Source organism: Tupaia chinensis, unplaced genomic scaffold, assembly GCF_000334495.1.
Source record: "Tupaia chinensis unplaced genomic scaffold, TupChi_1.0 Scaffold000023_1, whole genome shotgun sequence".
NCBI lineage: Eukaryota > Metazoa > Chordata > Mammalia > Scandentia > Tupaiidae > Tupaia > Tupaia belangeri.
This window is the reverse complement of record NW_006159453.1, coordinates 2,327,841-2,347,611: the sequence shown is the minus strand read 5'-3', so window position 1 is coordinate 2,347,611 and position 19,771 is coordinate 2,327,841. Positions and strand designations below refer to the sequence as shown.

At 40.1% G+C, this 19,771-nt stretch overlaps 1 protein-coding gene and 1 long non-coding RNA gene across 2 annotated transcripts in view; one reads left to right on the top strand and one right to left on the bottom strand.

The window, feature by feature from the left end:
- Window positions 1–13,915, bottom strand: part of LOC106734583 (uncharacterized) — a 29,970-nt gene extending 16,055 nt beyond the window's left edge. Inside the window, exons 1-2 of the long non-coding RNA XR_001370152.1 lie at window positions 13,841–13,915; window positions 12,708–12,904 (exon numbers count right to left, since the gene is read on the bottom strand). This is a non-coding gene — a long non-coding RNA (uncharacterized LOC106734583). The remainder of the gene's footprint in view (window positions 1–12,707; window positions 12,905–13,840) is intronic.
- Window positions 13,875–19,771, top strand: part of CDC7 (cell division cycle 7) — a 25,842-nt gene continuing 19,945 nt past the window's right edge. Inside the window, exons 1-2 of the mRNA XM_006140158.3 lie at window positions 13,875–13,988; window positions 14,687–14,859. Coding sequence (XP_006140220.1) covers window positions 14,745–14,859 — 115 coding nt within the window. The 5' untranslated portion in view covers window positions 13,875–13,988; window positions 14,687–14,744. The remainder of the gene's footprint in view (window positions 13,989–14,686; window positions 14,860–19,771) is intronic.

Here is a 19,771-nt window from a genome sequence, read left to right as displayed (position 1 = left end):
TACTTGTCTGGTTATATCTGTAAAACATTTAGTCCAAAGTCTATTGAATGAAGACTACAGAGCCTTCAAGGAAGGAGTACATTTTGTAAGGCAAGGTTTCTCAAACTTCAAATGTGCATAGAATCTTATAGGGTACTTTAAAAATGTGCATTCTGATTTAATATTAATAGGTCTGGGGCAGAACCCGAGAACCTGCATTTTTACCAGTTCTCAGTGATGCTAATGCTACTGGTCACAGAGCACACTTTGAAAAGCAACGCTATAAATCAGAGGTGCTAACTCGAGGTCCGAGTAGCAGATGTATAACACAAGAGGGCACATCATGTTGGAGACTAGTAGGAACCTGGTGAACTGGAGCATGCATGCTCTGCCTTCAAGCGTTCAAGCAACAACATTGTGCTGGTCCAACAAAAACAAGTCTGCAGCTGAACTCCACCCCACCAGATTTCAACTATTGCACAGGGGAAAAGGCAGGCAGGCAGGCAGGCAGGCAGGTTGACCTAGTAGCAAAATCTAAATGATAAAATATGGGTTCGTCCTGGCTTGCTCAGTATTTTCTCTCAGTTTAGCCCTCCACGGACTCGTGTCTAAGTATTATGGAGGACAAAAAACCTTAACACTGCACGGAGCTATTTAACTTAAAACTTTCTAAAAGATACTTGAGCACAGGCAGTCTAGTATAGTATAGTAAACCCTTGCTATCTCTAATAGAAAAATACAAAAACAGAAAACAGCAGCAATGTACCCTATTTGGATGAGGTGCAACTTTAGCCATGGTGTCAAGCAAGGTGACCTATGAGAGGGGAACTGAAAGTGGGAACTGGGGGATCATGGACAACTAATAAGAACTGTTCAAAAATAAACCTGAAAACATTCACAGATATCATTCTGGGGTAGAGGAGGGCAGTTTCAAGGTCTAGACACCTAAATTGCTAAGTGGGACAAAAATCGGTCGAACACAGGTTATGATAAGATCATTAGAGGGCCTACGCTGAAGCGCAATAGTTAAGCACTATGCATTGGTAGCCAGATCCCACATCGCCAACCACAGTCCAAATAACGGCCCCAGTGGCTGAAAAATTACACTGGGCATGTGTATGTACATACACAAAATCCTGATGGTATGGAGAAATAGAGGGAAAAAGATTGCAGCATGACCACACCCCACTGAGGGGTACTTTTTCTCTCTCTGGAGAGTACATGTGCCTTTTGGCAATAAAAAAAGTTGGAGAATCTCTTTAAATATATTATGTTTTTGAAAAAACATCACAAGGAATCCCAGAGACAGAGGGACCAACAGGCAGGCCCAAGACAAACCACTTGGCTTGAGCTCATCAGCAGAGACCCCCCCACCCAGCCTACTGTAGGGGAAGAGGGGCCCACCAGCCTTCAAGAACCAATAGCTGGTTCCTGCAAACCCAGAGACAGAAGAGAAAGAAGGAGCAACATGGGACCCTGCATTCCCAGAGATAAATGTAAGAGCTTCTGGCCCACATGTGCTGATGTCATTCTGCCCCTCACCCATCCAGGACCAACAGGCAGGCCCAAGCCAAGCCACTCAGCTTGAGCTCATCAGTAGAAAAATGGCCTAGAAAAATCCATCATGAAGACTGAGAAAATATCCCCCCAACAATGAGAATAATATACGAGAAATACTATACATCATTAAATGTCCAAACATCTGGATAATTGGTATCCCAGAAACTGAAGAGAATAATAAGGGCATTGATAATCTATTCCATAAAATCTTGGAAGAAAACTTTCCAAGCCTAGAGAGGCATTCAAAGGTCCAGACTTGAGAAATACAAAGGATCCCAGATAGAATCAACCCAAGAAGATCTTCTCCAAGACACGTTATGCCTGGATTGACCAAAACCACAGACAAAGATACTAGGGTTGGCAAGAGAGAAATGTCAAGTTACCTAGTCCAGACTTGAGAAATACAAAGGATCCCAGATAGAATCAACCCAAGAAGATCTTCTCCAAGACACGTTATGCCTGGATTGACCAAAACCACAGACAAAGATACTAGGGTTGGCAAGAGAGAAATGTCAAGTTACCTACAAAGGGCACCTGGCAAGATTATCCTTCAGATGGGAAGAAAAGATAAGAACATTCTCAGATAAAGAAAACCTGAAAGAATTTACCAACACAGACTAGCTCTCCAAGAAGTTCTAAAGGGAGTGCTATACCAAAAAAACTAAATACAGACACACAGACATAAGAGTTCAAAAAACAACTAAGAAAATAGCTAGCTTAATGGTAGGGACAGGTCTAGAGTTGAATGTTATCTTCCAGAATTTAAAAGGAAAGATCGGACCACAACAGATGATAGATTAAGTACATGAGACTGAATTGGTGAAATAGAATCTTATGATTTTTGACTAAAACATTACTGATTTCCTTCTATGCTTTGTTTTCCAGATTTAAGGATTTTTGTCTTCTCTTGAGCTGTCAGTAAGTTCATGTACTTACTATTTAAACAGAATCCTAACTTGTTTTCTGGATTTAAGTCTTAAGCAAAGTTCTCTTAATTTTTTGATTTTGATTCATTAAAGCTAAAACTGCTTTTCTTGAAATTAAAAAAATTATTTAAAAATACTTACTGGGAACCAGCAGTTAGTGTAATGGCTATGTTGCTGGACTCCCACATAGTCGACTGTGGTTCGCGTCCCAGACCCGGTGGCTTAAAACTCACGCCGGGCGCGTGTGCGTGCGTGCCCAAGATCCTGAGAGGAGAATGGAGGAGAAGCGATTGCGGCGTGACCATCCCCCCTGGGGGGTGATTTCTCGCGTTCTGTCTCTCTGTCTCTCTCTGTCTGTCTGGCAAGTGCATGCGCCCTATAGCAAAAACCTCTCAAAAAATAAAAAGATTATTGGAATATTATACAAAAAACTATATTTCTTTTTAAAAAGCACAGTGCCTGGTTTATAAATAGACACTATCAGTTATCTTCTTTTTCATACTACAGATTGAACATAATCTAAAATCTGAAATGGGCTAAAATCTGAAATTTTGGGGGTGCCAAAATGATTCCACAATGGAAAATTCCACACCTGACTGTATGTGACAAGTTGTGGTCAAAATGCTGCTATACAAAAAATATTGTATGAAATTACCTACTCGTGTCCCATCCCCAAGATATTTCATTATGAATACAGAAATATATCAAAACTTTTAAAAAATCTGAAACACTTCTGGTCTCAAACATTTCAGATAGGAAAGCTGCCAGATTTATGCCAGTCTACATAAAACCTTTTTTGTCAATCAGAGGAAGTTGTTTTTAATAACTTGACTGCTATGTTCACTGTTATTTTATTTCGTTAAGATTTCACTTCAACTTCCACTCATCAGATACGATTTGTTAAAATCCTTTTTAAGGGTTGGTTAGGGTGCTGAGGCTAGTCAACCTCAGTTCGACCTGGCGGCTTGCTTTCTCACTTTGCCTTTCTCTCTCTGTCTCTCTCTGGCCAAATTAAGAACAAATAATGATAAATCAAATTAAATAAATAATGCTTTAAAAAATAAGAAAAATAAAATGAAGTCCACTTTTTTCTTTTGAAAAGATCTATTGAAGTGTAATTGATAATTACAAAGCTCAGCATATTTAAAGTATGTATTTGAATGACTTGAGACATATGTATATGTTTATACTATTCACCACTTTGCAGAAACTAAATTTGTCCATCTATTGATATATTGTACTTTGTTTAAAGTAGCAAGATTAGCTTCTAAGCAATGTAAACCAGACTTTATTAGTCTGGATTTTAGCTAGAGTTCATGGTCAAATCAGCCTCTGTAAAAACATCTTAGAATTCTCCTGATAATATGCAATTACTCCTCTCTTGTTTTCATTAAGAGAAAAAAGTTTATTTCACATGAGCCATGAGATGGTGACCACTTAAACAAAACTAAGCCTCTACCCAAAAGGAAGAGGTTATAGACCTTCTACCTGTATATTAAATGCATTCCTAATTTCCCAATCATGTCTTTTATCCAACTTCATTCATTCCTGAGGAAAAGCCAACATATAAATGTCACTGGGTACAACACAGCCCTAGATGAAAAAAGATATGTTATGGCACAGTATGACACCAGAACCTTGTGAAATTTCCTAACCACAGTTGGCTACCAGTTAAACTAGGAGACTTAGTGTCTACAGGAATTCCCTGATCATGACTTGATCATCAATGAAGAGATAAAATGACCTGTTAATTTCAAAAAGGTATGACATCATTTCAATATTAAACTTATACAGAAATATCCAAACAGAACCCTAAAATAAAATGATGTGACTACTTTAATTCAGCATTAAATACACTTTGAAAATTTATTTATGATAATTATTTTAAAATTTGCTACAGGGCAGGTGTGCTCACCAGAGAGAGAGAGAGAGAGAGAGAGAGAAAGGGGTAGGAAAGAAAGCATTCACCAGGTCTGGGACTCAAACTAGGGTTGGCCATGTGGGAGTCTAGCACTTTAACCACCATGACCTGTCCCAACCCGCGGGACACACAGACACACAGAGTGGAGACAAGATGAGGTGCTGATTAAGTTATATACAGGCCGGTGGGCATTAATTGGTTGCCCAAAATGCAAATAATGTATGAGTCAGAGGGATCCAATCATTAGTGTTCTGGAAGTCAGTCACATGATTTCTGGGAAATGGTTTGCTCAGTGAGGAAATAGAAACTTAAAGTTTCTAAGATGGCAGATAGCTCTTAAGATGGTGGATAGCTCTCAAAATGGCTTCCATATGCTGTGCCCTCCACAATGACCGTCCTGCTAGCCCCTAAATACACTTTCTACATCTTGGCTTTTTAGTATATAATTTTGATTACACGTAGTCTAAACTATAACTGTAGAAAGAACTGCTTTATGGAAGTCACTATTTTTAAATTTAGGTACGCTCATTCAACCAGTACTTCAATGAATAAAATCACGAAGTCGATGAATATGTATACATAGCCAAATATTGCTTAATGAGAGAAATACGTTCTGATAAATGTATCTGTAGGCAATTTCATTATTGTGCTAACATTATAGATTGCATTTATGCCAACCTGGGTGGCATTGCTACTGCTACACACAGAAACTCTAGCCTATTACCTTATGAAACCACTGTCATATATGCAGTTCATCACTGACTAAAATGTCTTGTCTTTATGTAGTACATGACTTTCTCTCTCATATATCTATATCTAAATCTAAATTATATCTATTTATATATCTATATTTAAATCTACAGCTATATCTACCTATATAGCGTGCGTGTATACCAAAAACAAACCCTCCATTTATCTTTAAACCCTTAATCATTTGTGGACAGTCCTTTTAGAGTTTGATCTACGGTAAACACAAATAGATTATGGACTTAGATATCACTGACCTTTTTATAGATGTCACTCACATCTTCTCTAGCACACTCGTCATTTTCTATACCACTTAGCTTCTAACTTTTCTTGCACTAAGCATCTCAAAGCACTGACTACAAACTCAGGCAATTAGATTAAACAGATAATTTATATAATAAAAATCCTTTTTAAACATACTCAGATTCTTTGTGCTGTGTATTTTTAAAGGGAGAAGGCAAAAGGGGAAGGAAACTAGTGGATTGAACAGTGGCCAAAAAAGATAGGTCCAGGTCCTAGCTCCTGTATGTAACCTTATGTGGAAAATGCTCATTGCAGATATAACTAAACTTAAGATCTCACGATGAGAGAGTTTTAGATTATCCAGATGGGTCCTAAATACAACAAGTGGCTTTTAAGAGTCACAAAGAATAGACAGGGAGAGAAAAGAAGGCCACGTGAACTAGCTAAAGAAAATGGAGAGTCACTGCACTGCCTAGGAACACCAGGAGGTTCTAGAACCTGGAAGGGCCAAGGAAGAATTCCTTCTAGAGTCTACAGAGGGACTGCAGCTCTGCTGACACCTTAATTTCAGATTTCTCGTCTCCATAACTGTGAGAAAACACATTTCTGTTGTTGCAAGCCATCCAGTTTGCGGCAATTTGTCATGGCAGCCACAGGAAACTAACGCGTAGACATTCATATTTGTTGCATGTTGCATCCTGGCACTATTCTGAGAGCTTTAGACATGTTGCCTAATTTAGCTCTCAGAAGAACCTGGTAAGGCAGAACTGCAATGCCCAGCTTTCAAGTAGGGTAAAATTAGCAGTCTTCATGGTTCTGCTAACTGACCACTTCAGGTCCTATCAGCCACACTTCTCACTTCAGTTACTGCTACTGTAACTTGTTCCTTTTAGACCTCAACTGATTTTGTGCAGATGCAATTTGAGAGTATTGTTGTTTCAACCTGTGAAGTGTCCTGGACTTTCACTTGGCTAACTGTTGTTTAAGTCCCGGACCCATGAGAGAGAGTGAATGAGAACCCCACAGTGGGGCCTGGTGTGCTACAATTATTTTTCCTCCAATTCTGTATCCTTTTAGGATCCTGGCATAAGCACTTAAGTCCTGTATGAAGTTGATGAGGCCAGGACTCACACCCTGGTTGGCCATGTGGGATTCAGCTTCCACTGTGCAGTGCCTAATCACTGTACCACAGGTAAGCCCAAACTCCCCTCATACTTTTTTTGTTTGATTTTTTAGTTTTTGCCAGACAAAGTGGTAAAGTGAAATTTCTTTCACAGAACTTGCTAACCTCATATTGAAAAAGAGCAAATGTAAAATGATAACTACAAAATGGCATGAAAGAGGAAAGCAGGCACATCACATGAACACATTTGTTTCTGTAACTGTCTACTCAAGGTTTACTAAACAACAAAAAAAACAGGAACTTTTGAAATGCTAGTTGCTAGACCAATTTTATGATAAAGTGCTCACTTTGTTCAAGCAAAATGTAAAGTTGAAGGGGAACTTACCTTTCATTTTTAATATTCATGATGACTATTCATGAGTAAACTGCAGTGGAAATGTGGTGGAAAGAATGCATTGGCCAGAGGTCTTGCTACAAGGAACTATCTTGTAAAGCTAACTTGCTTTGACAAGTTCCAGATGTGCTTCACATGACCAGAAATTTTAAGATACTAAAGCCTGGCATAGATCATGAAGATGTGATTTCTTGCTATTTAGAAAGTGAGTGTCTATATAATTAACTGTTGCCTATTTATAAGGTATAAAAATAGAACATGTTTGGTTTTAATTTTAAAAGTTTTATATGACTGCTGTCTATTTGGGATGTTACACTTTATACTTCACATGGTAAAAGGCACCAATCGTTTTCATTTCTGGGCCTCTCTTTTCCCTTCTCTTATTTTTTGTTTGCCACATTCAGCCACTGTCATAGGTCTGTGATGGCTGGAAGAGATGGTGGTTATCTATTTCTAACACACACAGCTCACCATCTTCAGGCGCTGCTAGAAGGCAAAAGATTTTCTTTAGATCCCTATAACAGATTCCCAGATCACGGTTACTCTTTTTGAAGGACAAACACAAGGGGTATTTCTAGGTGGTGAGGGTATAATCCCAGTTAATACCCAGAGGAGGTTCTAGATTTCTGAAGAGGTGTCCTGATTAGAAGTCCTAAATCAGACACTTGTGATACTAAAACACTTGTGATACTCCGTCCTTTTTGCGTGGCTAGGGGGAAAAGAATGTATTAGATTATGTGAGTGATAACATAGGACTTGAACTATTAAGAACTGTTAAGAAAGATTACAATCATGGCAATTTATTGCTTTACCACAGCCTATTCCCAGCTCCACAAGCAACAGCAAGGAAAGGCTTGGTGTACTTGGCCTTCACTTCACACAGCAGCACTGAGTGCTGGCTTCTCCTCTCTCCTCCCATCCAAACTAAGTATCAAAGTCACTGTCCATCCCTGGTCATGCTGCTAACAAAGATTTTAGCATATAGATCCATGCAGTATTTCCTCACCTCTGCCTTTTAAAGGATAATATGCTTTTTACATGGAGAGGATAAACGGTAACACCCTTGTCAAGAAAAAAAAACTACCACTAGAAAGCAATAGTCACAATTCCTTTCTATTTATTTATTTTTTCAAATTGACAGAGGGTATGTGGGCTCTCCCGTGAGAGACAAAGAAACACAGAGAGAGGAAAAGAGCACTTCCCAAGGCACACGGCACTCAGAAATCCCTTCTCCTCCATTTCCGCATCCTGTCGGGATTTTGGGCACACATGTTCACCCATTTGGCATGTTTTTCACGCAACAGGGGCCAGAATTCCAACTGCAGTCGGACAAGTGGAATCTAGAATCCCTTAACCACTAGGCTATGGAGCCAGCCCAAGTCACATTTCTTAACTATCAAAATTAACAAATTCTAAGGTGAATATTTGTGTCCTTTATTTCTCCATATTAAATAACTTGCTTCTTATACGGTAAAAATCTCCTCTACACTCAACAGTGACTTTTTCTTTCATTTGTGTGCCCATTCCATGATGCAAGCTGTAATTATAGTGCTCTAGAGATCAGCAAGCTTTTGCTATAAAGGGTCAGATAGTCAATGCTGGACATTGCGTGCCACACATCCCTGTGGCAACTTCTCTACCATCGTCGGGTAAAGCAGCCACAGACAATACCTACATCAACAAGCATGGTTATGTTCCAATCAAACTTTATTAATGGACACAACTTTGATTTTCATACAATTTTGGGGTGTCACAAAGTATGCTTTCAAAAGTTTTTCTCAGTAATTTAAAAATGTACAATCCATTTTTGTTTGCAATGTGTAAAAGACAGGCTGGACTGGGCCCATAAGAGACTTGGTTGGTAGTTCTCAGACCCCTAAGATGCTCTAACATCAAACTCATGAGGGTTACATTGGTCACTGTGTCTAAAGTTTCAGAGTAAATTGTGTTTGTACCTATATATTTTAAATTTTAACACTTTTGAAGAGGGGCAGGATTTACAACCTAACTGTAAAATTCTTCATCGGGATAAAATTGTGTAGTTAAAACCTCAAACTGAGGATTGTTCTAAATCTGAAAAAGCACTAGCTCTAAGCCTTAGCACTAGCATTCATTTTGTATAAAACAGTATCTTAATAAATTGTCCTAAGTAATGGACATTCATGTCTTTAAATGTTTAAAATATAAGTTGATTAATTATATTCTTATTCTGGAATTGAAATGGAAATGAAAGGTTTCATATAATATTGATACATCATTTTAAAAATGTGCTCTCAAGCATATTTATTTTCCAGCAAAAGGGTGCCAACACAAAGGCCCTGAATTTGGAAATCGAAGGGGTTTTTCATAACTTTAAATCATTTTCTTTAAAAATAATAAACAATTGGAAGTCAACCCATTATGACTTCCTTATAGTCGGCATTTTTCCCATTAATGACTGAACTGAACTTAGCCCATTTCAGAGTGGTGCCAGATGTTAGCAAGTTTCAGTCCTGAGAGATGAAACTTAACACATCACAATACGTGCTCCTCGATCTCCCACTCCTATTTATTTTACCATATGTTAGAGCCCCATGAATGTACAGGAATCCAAGCTTTCACATGTGTTGCCTTTAAATTAAAAAAATATATATAAGAATTTGGTTGTTTAGGGGGAAAATATGTTGTTACCTTTGTACTCTGCAATCACCTTTAAGTACAGGATGTTTATTTCACCTTTTAAATACTTTTTTCTCCCTTAGCAAATTTCCAGATATTACTTACAGAGCTTCCCATTCTTTATGCTTTTAATTTTTAAAACTGTGTTACAACCATTCACAATTGTCACAAAAAAGCGTAGATGAGTAGATTGACAGTAAGATATACTAAACAGATTGGCTTCATTTAAAAAAAAATGTTTTTAACCTAATCCCAAAATTTGTATGTCTTCAAACTATGTTACAAAACAATAGGAAAAAAATTACCTACCTGCCTCAATTCCAGATGACCCTGAGAAGGGATGGGGATAGAATTCTTTAATCCTACTTCCTTTTGGTTATCCAGCAGGTTTTTTTAAAAAACAAAACAAAACAAAACATCAGGACCAGTAGGTGGTGTGGTGGATAAGGTGCTGCACACTCCCACATGGCTGACCACGGTTCAAGTCCTGGACCTGGTGGCTTGCTTTCTCTCTCTCTCTCTCTCTCTCTCTGTCTCCCTCTGGTTCAATTAAAAAAATAAATGAATAAATAAAATAAAATAAAATAATTCTTAAAAAACAAAACACAAACACAAACAACCAACAACGAGGAAAATCAGGCTATTAGAAGGGCAATAGGCCACAAAGAAAGTGGTGTCCCCAGCTGCCTCGCTCTCTATGTAAGCCATATCTGTATACAGGGAATATCTGCTCTTATTTGTTCATGTCTCCCACTGTTGATCCCAGAGAAACAGTCTCTAGGGTGTTTTCTCACATGACAGAAGTGTCTGGATGCAAGTGCCAAGTTAATGACCCTTTGTGGACCATAACTTTGACACCTATTGACTCTTATCTTAAGTCAGAAAAAGGCAGACTAAAATCTCAATACATCACCCAGACAAACAGGATACAACAGTGAAAGTTAAAAATGAGAGAATGGGATGAGACTTTCAGTAATTTTTTCTGTACTCTAATTTCTTTCCTTCCTTCCTTAGTTCCTTCCTTCCTTCCTTTCTTTCTTTATCTTTCATCCTTTAATAGGTGCCTCTAAAGAGAGAGAGAGAGGAGAAGAATGATTTGAATGTTGTTCTAAGAACTTCTTCTGAGTTGATGATACAAGAGCCCAGAGACTCTCCATTTCTCCCAGAATGAAAGACTGTATCCGACTCAAATTTCCAAAAGCTTCAAGATCTCCAATTGCTGGGCATCTGGTTTTTACAGAGAACGTTTAAAATTGCTTGGATTGAAATGCCAAGTAACAGGCACCCAAGTAGTTGGAACTCCTGGAATAAGATTGTCCTCATGTATTTCCTGTAAGAAAGAACAATAGGAGGGCAGGATCCCTTTGCCACTGCACAGACCAATCATTTCACTGACAGCAATAGCTCCATCGCTTCTCTCGCTAACCCTTAGCTAATAACTTTTCCCAATACAGTGTATTTCTTTACCAACTGTGTGACTGTGAAACTGTAGAATTCACAGCCTCCTTGGAGACAGCTGTAAATTAGTCTTTATTTGTCAAATGAAAATTTTTTCTTAGCAATCTGGAATAAAAGATTTGAAGAGTATGGTGTGTCACAGGGTACAGAGGTGAGAAACATTTTGCTGACAACTGCTTCAGGACAAGGTAGGGATTAAAAAAATAAAACTGAATAAACAGAAGAGGACTTCCTGCTGTATGAAACCAGGGCCCAGCTCAGGAAGAGATTAGCTAATTGTACCTCCAACTCTCTCCCTCTTTCAATGGAAATGCACAGGCTCTGAGACATAAAGACTAGAATGAAACATCTCTTCTCATCTACTACCACTTGCCAGGCAAGTTTAATTTTCAATTCTGCTGCTCAAAAAAACTACACATATTTCTTTATCTGAATCAAATTTCATTTACCTCTGAGCCAACATTCTACTAAGGTGGAAATTCATTCTCTGCATTCCTTCCGACCCTTTCCAGAACCATGCAAAAGTCCAGGGAGGTGTCTTATGTAGCACCAAAGCACCAGGGTGCCTATTTGTTACTGATGGAAGTTCCCTGTCCACCTGCTTCTGGGCCAGGGCCAACAGAGAAGGGCAATTTAGCAGGTAAACTATAAGCACTGCCCAGTTTTTTTTTTTGTTTTTTTTGTTTTTTTTTTAAGTACAGCATTTTGCCATGTTGCAGTCCTCTTGTCTCAGCTGTGACTACAGCATGCATCAACTTGGCATCAACATGCCAGGTTCTTTTTAAAGACTATGTTTCTCAGGTGTTTTGCAAGGTTCTTTCCTCCTCTGAAGGGTAGGTTGAACAGAGATGCAGAGTTGGAAAAAGACATGAGGCACTGATATATTGTTTATTGACTGAGTTTAGTGGGCACTCACAGCACTCTTAGTTGCTTGCAAAGACCATAGCAGGGTTCACAAGTACTTCCTCTCTTAGAGTTTGTAATGAGCAAAAAGAAAGCTCACAGAGCCATCTCCTCCCTCTAGGAGCTCACAGCGTTTGGAGCTGAGCTGAGCTGAGCTGAGCGAGCCAAGGCCAAGCCCAGCAAGACCATCAGGAATGAGCTGGCGGAACCAAGGCTGAGCTAAACATGGCTAGCTAGCTGGGCAGTGCTAGCTGACCAAATGCTACATTCTCTTAAAGGGGCTACAGACAAAAGTGGCTCATTGCCAAAACCAAACTGTCTCTCTCTCTCTCTCACACACACACACACACACACACATGCCCGCTACATTCAATGGTGTAAGACAGCAAAATTATAATTGCATAACAAGTGTGCAAGCACAGTGCAACTATTAACATAAATTGTTTACCCTGTGACCTTTGAACATAAGATAGGAGGTGAGGGAGCCAGACTAAACCATCTTGACTCCATCAGCACTACACCAAGCAAGCTCCAGATTTGTGATTTTCCTACCTCAGCCTCCCAAAATTGCTGGAATCACAGGCTCATGTGACCCTGTCTAGCCTTTAGGTTGGACTGGGAATCGAACCAGGGCCTCCCCGTGTGACCTTAGCCTGCATAGCGTGAGATCTTAGTAGCTCATGCCATTTTGACTGAGCATGGAACTCTTGATTTACTCTCCCCCAACCCCTCACCCAACCAAAAACTGCTACTTCATCCTTAATTTTTATAGGGCACTGCCATTCATGTACTCACCCTAAAAACTAAGATTCACCATTTACACTGTTCTTCTCATCTTCCACAGCCAGTCACCAAATTCCATTGTCTTCTCCCCTTTATTTCTTCTGCCATCATTCATGTCAGAACCACCACTGTTTCTCTTAAATATGAAGTAGCCTGCTATTTTCTCTGTTCCACTCTTCTTTTTTCTTTTATGCTAGAGGGCACATGCTCTGGCCAGAGAAAGACAGAGAAAGAGAGTGAAGGGGAACAGTAACACTGCAGTCCCTTCTCCATTTCTCCCTCCTGTCAGGATTTTGGGTTGACACACAGGAGCCCAGAGTGTTTCTCAAAACTGTATGTCTGGGACTTGAACCAACAGGAATTGGACTGCTTTAACTACCAGGTCACAGAGCCAGCCCCTCTGCTCCACTCTTGCCCCACTACAATCCATTTTCCTCACGATAGGGATAAGTCAGATCCTATCATTCTTCTCCTTCCAAGCTTTCAAAGGGCTTCCCATTGTACTTAGAATAAAAGCCATTCTTCTCACCCTGGCTTTCAAACTTGACTTGGTTTCTGCCTAACTCCCCACCCTCATCTCAGACTATTCTAGCCCTCCCTCATTAGGATTCACCCACCCTGTTCCTGCTCCCAGCACCGACCCTGCACAAGCAGACCAAGCGCATTCCTCTCTCTCTGCACTTGTTCTCTTGTTCGGTCCTTATCAGAGTTCCTCTCAGGGGCCTTCCCAGCCATCTCAACGAGGTGCCTCATTCCTAGTCACTATAGCATCTTTCCATTTTCTTTTTAGTAGCACTTCAAAATATTTAGCTTCATAAGTGGATGTCATTTGTGTTTGTTCACCGCTGTAATTCTGGTCCCTAGAAACCCAAGCGAGTGCCCAATGACTAGGGTGGCCAATCGCACGTGGCCAATCATCACAACTTCAGGACCTGAGGCTTTGCTCTCTCTGAATTATCTACCATCCTGAAAAGCGTTGGGCTTATTTTCCCCCAGTGTTGGTTCTTAACCGTGTGGTCCGCCCTAATTTTTGAGTAAAGGACTGACTACGGACTTTCTCTTAGTTCTCACTCTTTCAGCCACCCACCGCCCAAGGCAGGAATCCAATTTCTCGCGCACGCGTCCTGCAGAGAAGACCGCCTCACCGAGGGCTTTGTAGTGCGCATGTGCGGCTGGGTGGCCCGCGGCGGGAAGTGTTGCGCAGGCGCACTTGGCCGATTCGCTAGGTGGGGAGCCCTTGGAGGCGGCGACCCAGGCATCTGGGGCGCCACGGAAGTCGTACTCCCTTAAACCGTGAGTTTCCGACACGTTGTTCCATGGCGCGGGATCGTAAGGGGTTAGAAACGAGTTCTGGATCGTGATTTCGTTTTTGTCAGTGTAGTCTCCTCCGCCCGCTCCGGATCCCTCCGACCCGCGGCGGGAAAGTGGCGCGCCTGCGCATTAAGCACCCTCTTCGTAATCCGGTCAAGGGGAAGGAAGTACCTTTCCGCGGAGCTCGCGGCCTTCGCTCTTGGCCCCCTGACTACTTCCCATTCATTCCCCTTCTCTTCATCCGTCCCGCGCTCGTGGCCACTCTAGTGTCGGTTCTGTACACAATTTGGGTGGGGCATTGGATGGGCCTCCTGGCGCTCTCTTTATTGGTGGAGATTCCTCTCGGGACAAACAGCCCTCCGCGGCCCAGCCCTCTCTCCGTCGTCCCCAGCTGTCCTGGTCCCCACTGCCGCCCCGATCCCAGGCCGTCTCACCCCTTCCCGCCGCTGCCTGGGGCTGTCGAAGCTCCCCCACTGACAAGCTCCCCTTCAGTCTCCTCCTCTTCTTGGGAGGTGAAAGTAAAGCAATTGGAATTCCTTAGAAGTGGTCGCAGTTTTCCTTGGGTTTGGAATTGTACACTTGGTGTGTTTTTAAATGTTTGTTCCTTTGGGAGTAGCATTTTTAGTACTTGGTTCACTGAGCAATTTCAACTCACCTTCTCTAGTGTTCTCATTTTACAGCTGCTTTGCTCCTGTCGACATGACCTCTTAGCTGGCATTTTGGCATCCCGGTTTTGTGATGGAAGCGTCTTTAGGGATTCACATGGATGAGCCAATGTCTTTTTCTCCCCTGCGTGACCGGCTTCAGGCTGATGGCTCTTTAAAAAAGTATGAGCAGACTATTAAGCTTCCAGGTATGTGTCAGTTCCAAAGATGTGCAGGCAACAATTAAGTGTTTTCAATTGCTTAAAAAAAAAAAAATTGATCCTCAGGTGAGTTGTGTGTTTCTTGAGTAGCATTTTACAAATCGGTAAAGCTTTGTACAACCTAGATTTAGGATTGGTTGGCATTACAGGAAGGTCACAGTCTGTTCTTGTCACTTTACAGATGAAGTTCTTGTAGTATAAAAATATTAGCAACTCTCCCTAAGAAAAACTTGTCAGTGGCCCAAACTGGAATTTCTCTTTTACTAAACAAGTTCTTATCTCTGTTCACCATATTACATTAAGCTTGCATCTAGAGGTTGATCCTGGAGAGATCTTTACTTAGTATTCAAAAGCAGAATTCACTAAGAATAAATGAAGTGTTTGTACCAGTAATAATATCTGGCCAGCCCACAGTGGTTTGGTGATTAAGGTGGCTAGATCCAACATAGCCAGCTATGTGGTTCAAGTCCTAGATCTGGCAGCTTGAGAAACACGCTGGGTTTGTGTATGTGTGCATGCCATAATCCCAAAGGAAGGAGAGTAGGAGGACAAGGAACTTGGCTGTATTCATTCCCACATCCCATCTCACGTAGCAAGCTAACGCTTTCTGACTAAATTAGCAGATTGCATAGTGGTTAAGGTTCTAGACCCCCACATGGCTAACCATGGTTCAATTCCTAGACGTGGCAGCTTGAAAATCATGTCTGGTATGTCTACATGTATGCCCAAAATCCCAGGAGAAGAGTGGAGGGAAAGGGATTGTGTGTCCATCTGCTGGGGGGGGGGGTCATTTCTCACTTTCCCTCTCTCTATCTCTCTGATGAGTGCATTTACTCTAAAAAATTAAGGTTAGAAAGAAGAGAAAGTACCATCATCTCAGTGTTCGTTATGAAGTGTTTGCCTATAACTCAAACCTTGGGTTGAGGACAGAGTCAAACAATATCAGATTTGTATACCAAATGTATACCTTCATTTCTGCTTTAGCATAGTATTGGGACACAGGAAGCATTGAATAAATACTTATTAAGTAAAACTGTTTCAGTTAACTGAATTTTCCCCTAAAAGGTAGCTACATATTCTTTTCCATCTTTGCCTTTCCTGGCTTTAGTGCTGATCCAGAAGATACTAGTTTTGACCTTTTGTCTATGACATGGTAACTTAGCTTTAACAGAACAGCACTGACTACTATACTGCAAATAGACCATAGCCCAGCAAGACAGAAGCTGGAGGTATAGTTAAGGAGGCTATTGCTATGTTTAAAGCAGTAGGTTGGATATGTTATTATCAGAAAACAAAAATGACTTAAAATTTTAAAAAAGAAGCCTAGATCCTTGTGTAGGTCCTCATATGGACATTTGAATTAACTTTTAAAGAAATTATTTAATTTTATTTATTATCATTATTATTTTTTTAAAGCTGACCAGAGAGAGAAAGGGAAAATGAGAAAACAAGTCATCAGGTCCTGAACTTGAACAATGGTCAGCTGTGTCCAGTGCCTTAACTACCATGCCACTTGCTGGTGCCCTTAAATTAACTTTTTAAGTATATTATGGACTTTTCAGAGTTTTCCTCTAATCCTCAAAGTCTGTACTTGTTTCTGTTTTTAGTAGTAGTTTTCACCTTTTGATGTGAATGTTCTTTTCTGCTCTCTACCTCTAGGAAGTTTTACTGTTTAAAAAGGTGTTCTGTAGTGACTGGGAGCCCTAGTATCAACATATTTTAGGTACCAGCAGTTAGCATAATGGCTATGTCGCTGGACTCCCATGTAGTCGACTGCGGTTCGCGTCCTGGACCTGGTGGCTTAAAACTCACGCTGGGTGCATGTACGTGCATACCCAAGATCCCGAGAGGAGAATGGAGGAGATGGATGGCATGGCCATCCCCCCTGGGTAGTGATTTCTCGCTTTCTGTCTCTCTGTCTCTGTCTGTCTGTCTGGTGAGCCCACGCGCCCTATGGCAAACCCTCGCCCCCCCAAAAAAAATATTTTGAGTTTTGTAAGCACAGTAGGTACATAATAAATGAGTAATGGTACATAGCACATTAATCTTACTTAGTCATCATGCGCATGGCTTGTACATTACAGCATTTTCTTAATACGTATATTTTCTTTCTGGTGATTTCTAAGTTACCCAGAATCTGTTCTACTAACTGCCAGCTCATGCTTATTCAAAGGAAAGCTCTGAAGTATGGAACTCGAAGGGAAACCATAGAATATTGTAGCTGGAAGATAAAGCTCATCTGACTCAACCCCTTTGTTTTATAGGTTGAGAAACTGAGGACTAGTGTGGTTTATGACAGGACATAAATCCAGATCTTTAGATTTCAGGCTTCCTTTCTGTCAGTGCTGGTTAATAGAATTTCCTGTGATCATGGGACTCTTTCTGTACTGTCACACATGGCTAGTACCACTGAGAAAAGTAAATTTTTACTTAACTTAGTTATTCATTTGAATGCCTTCTTGAAACAGTTAAACTGTTGTGTACTACAAAGTTTTCAGTATTAATCACATATACAACAAAATATACAAACACCTGAAAATGTTTAGTAATGAAATGACTATAAACGGGTTCTTGAATTATTTCATTATATCTAAACACCACTGGTTTATAACATGCATCATTCTATGTACTCCTCAAAAATGCTACCAATTATACTGTGACAGTGGGGGTTTTTTTGTTGTTGTTTTTGTTTTTTGGTTTTTTGGTTTTTTGTTGTTGTTAGTGTTTTTGCCATAGTGCTTGTTAACCATCAGCAGAGAAAGACAGTGAGAGAGAAAGTGAGAAATCACACCCACTCCCAGCCTTCTGAGGGGAATGGCCATACCACAATCCCTTCTCTTCCATTCTCCTCCTGGGATTTTAGACATACACACATATGTGCCTGGTGTAATTTGAAAGCCCCCAGTTCTGGGACTCAAACTGCAGTCAGCCACATGAGAGTCTAGCACCTTAACCGCTATGACACCTGCTGACCTGACAGTGCTTTCTTATCACGTAGAACATTTTCATTTTATACTTATTAAAGGTGTTCTTTTAGACCTAAATTAGACAAATAATTGTACATACATTAAAAGGGAGATTAATATTTCAGGTCTGTCCTTTCTGAATCACTTTTTGTACTTAGACTAATTAATGTCTTATTTTTCCTTCACAATATTGTTCTGTATACATTATTAATATAGAATTTCTTTGAAAAATTTATTAAAAAATAAAAGTCATTGTTAATGGCTGTTAAGAAGAGTGCAGTTATTTGGAGCTAGTCTACATTTGATTGCATCATTGCCTCCCCCATTCCTACATTATACTCTTAGAGGTTAAATGAATGTTCCTGTGATTTTCTTCAAGTCACTGACACCTATTCTATAAGTTTTGATGCTATATGACAACTGTAAGATGCATCCTAATACTGGAGTTGTTAGAATTTGTCTCAGAATTTTAAAAAAGTACTATCAAATTGAACATACCTTTTTTAAAAAATTATTTTATTTATTCATTCATTTGCTTTTTAATTTGACAAGAGAGAGACAAAGTGAGAAAGCAAGCCACCAGGTCCTGGGCTTGAACTCTGGTTAGCCATGTGGGAGTGTCTAGTGTCTTAACCACCACACCTGCTGATTCCAAACAAACTATTTTAATGCCCATTCTGGTACCTTTCCTGTGACATTGTGGAATTTGAAGCTAGTTGAAATCGACACTCATTAGGAAAGATTGTAATTGACTGTAGCAACTGAGATTTGCTAGAAAACCAACTTTTCTCCCAAGCCTTGGTTTTGGCTTCTAGAATAAAGTAGTATCACAACTGATAGTGAGATAGCTGATCCTGTCTTTGGCTTCATTCTGTCATTACTTCTAAACTTTTGCTTTTTTTCCTATTGCTGGATACTATAATGTTAGTAATGATTTCATTTATTCAACAAATGTTCCAGGCCCATTTATAACTAGAGCCTGAGTATACCATGGTAAATCATACAAACAGGGAACTCCTGGACAGATGGAGCATGTATTCTAGTGGGAGGAGGCAGGAGGCAAACAAAAAAAAAAAAACAGACTAATTTTATAGTAGATAAGTACTCTGAAAAGAATGGGAAGAATGCTAAGTGAGATAGGACATCAGAAGAGACTGACAATTGAGCTAGGTCTTTAAGTCATAAGGGAAGAACATGTCGAGCAAAGGAACTAGCAAGAGCAAAATTTCTAGAGAAATAATGTTAATAATGGTAACTACAACAATAAGAATTACCACTGTCATGTATACTATACCACATAATGTGTATAAAGCTTTGCACTGTGTGTGTGTAATATCATTTAATCCTCATAGTACCTCAGTGGCATGAGTACTTGTTTTTTATTTTTGGACATTTCTTCCATGAGTAAGAGAGAAAGAGAAAGGGGCATCCCCAAAGGACCAGAACCCACCCCCTGGTTTAGCTAGTCCCAGATTATGGGTGCATGCCTGACACATTCAGGAAGGTCTCCAGATGCAAATCTGGAACTTTCCCATGTAGGTTGGCCTTGCAGAGTGTTGTGCTAGTGCTGCATCACTGTGTGGCCCCAGCATGGGTACTGTTATTACCCCTTTTCTATGGATGAGGGTACTAAGGTTTGCTAGATAAGATTGTGTGCTCAAAAATGTCATTATCAGCTGGTAAGTAGGACAGCCACATTGAGGCTTAAATACCAAAATTCATGAAGGTTCTGTAGTCCTTTAGAAAGGGTAATTTAAGTAAGTTCTTCCCATTTCCTTAGATAGGTTGATACAGTAGAAAGAACAGTGGACTAGATGGTTGGTTTCTTTTTTTTGGTCTCCTGCTCTTAATGTGCTTTCTTCCCTTCAAATCTATCCTCCAGTTGTTGTTTTTCTGCTAAAAGCTTTATGTGGCTTTCACTTTCTCTCTTTCCC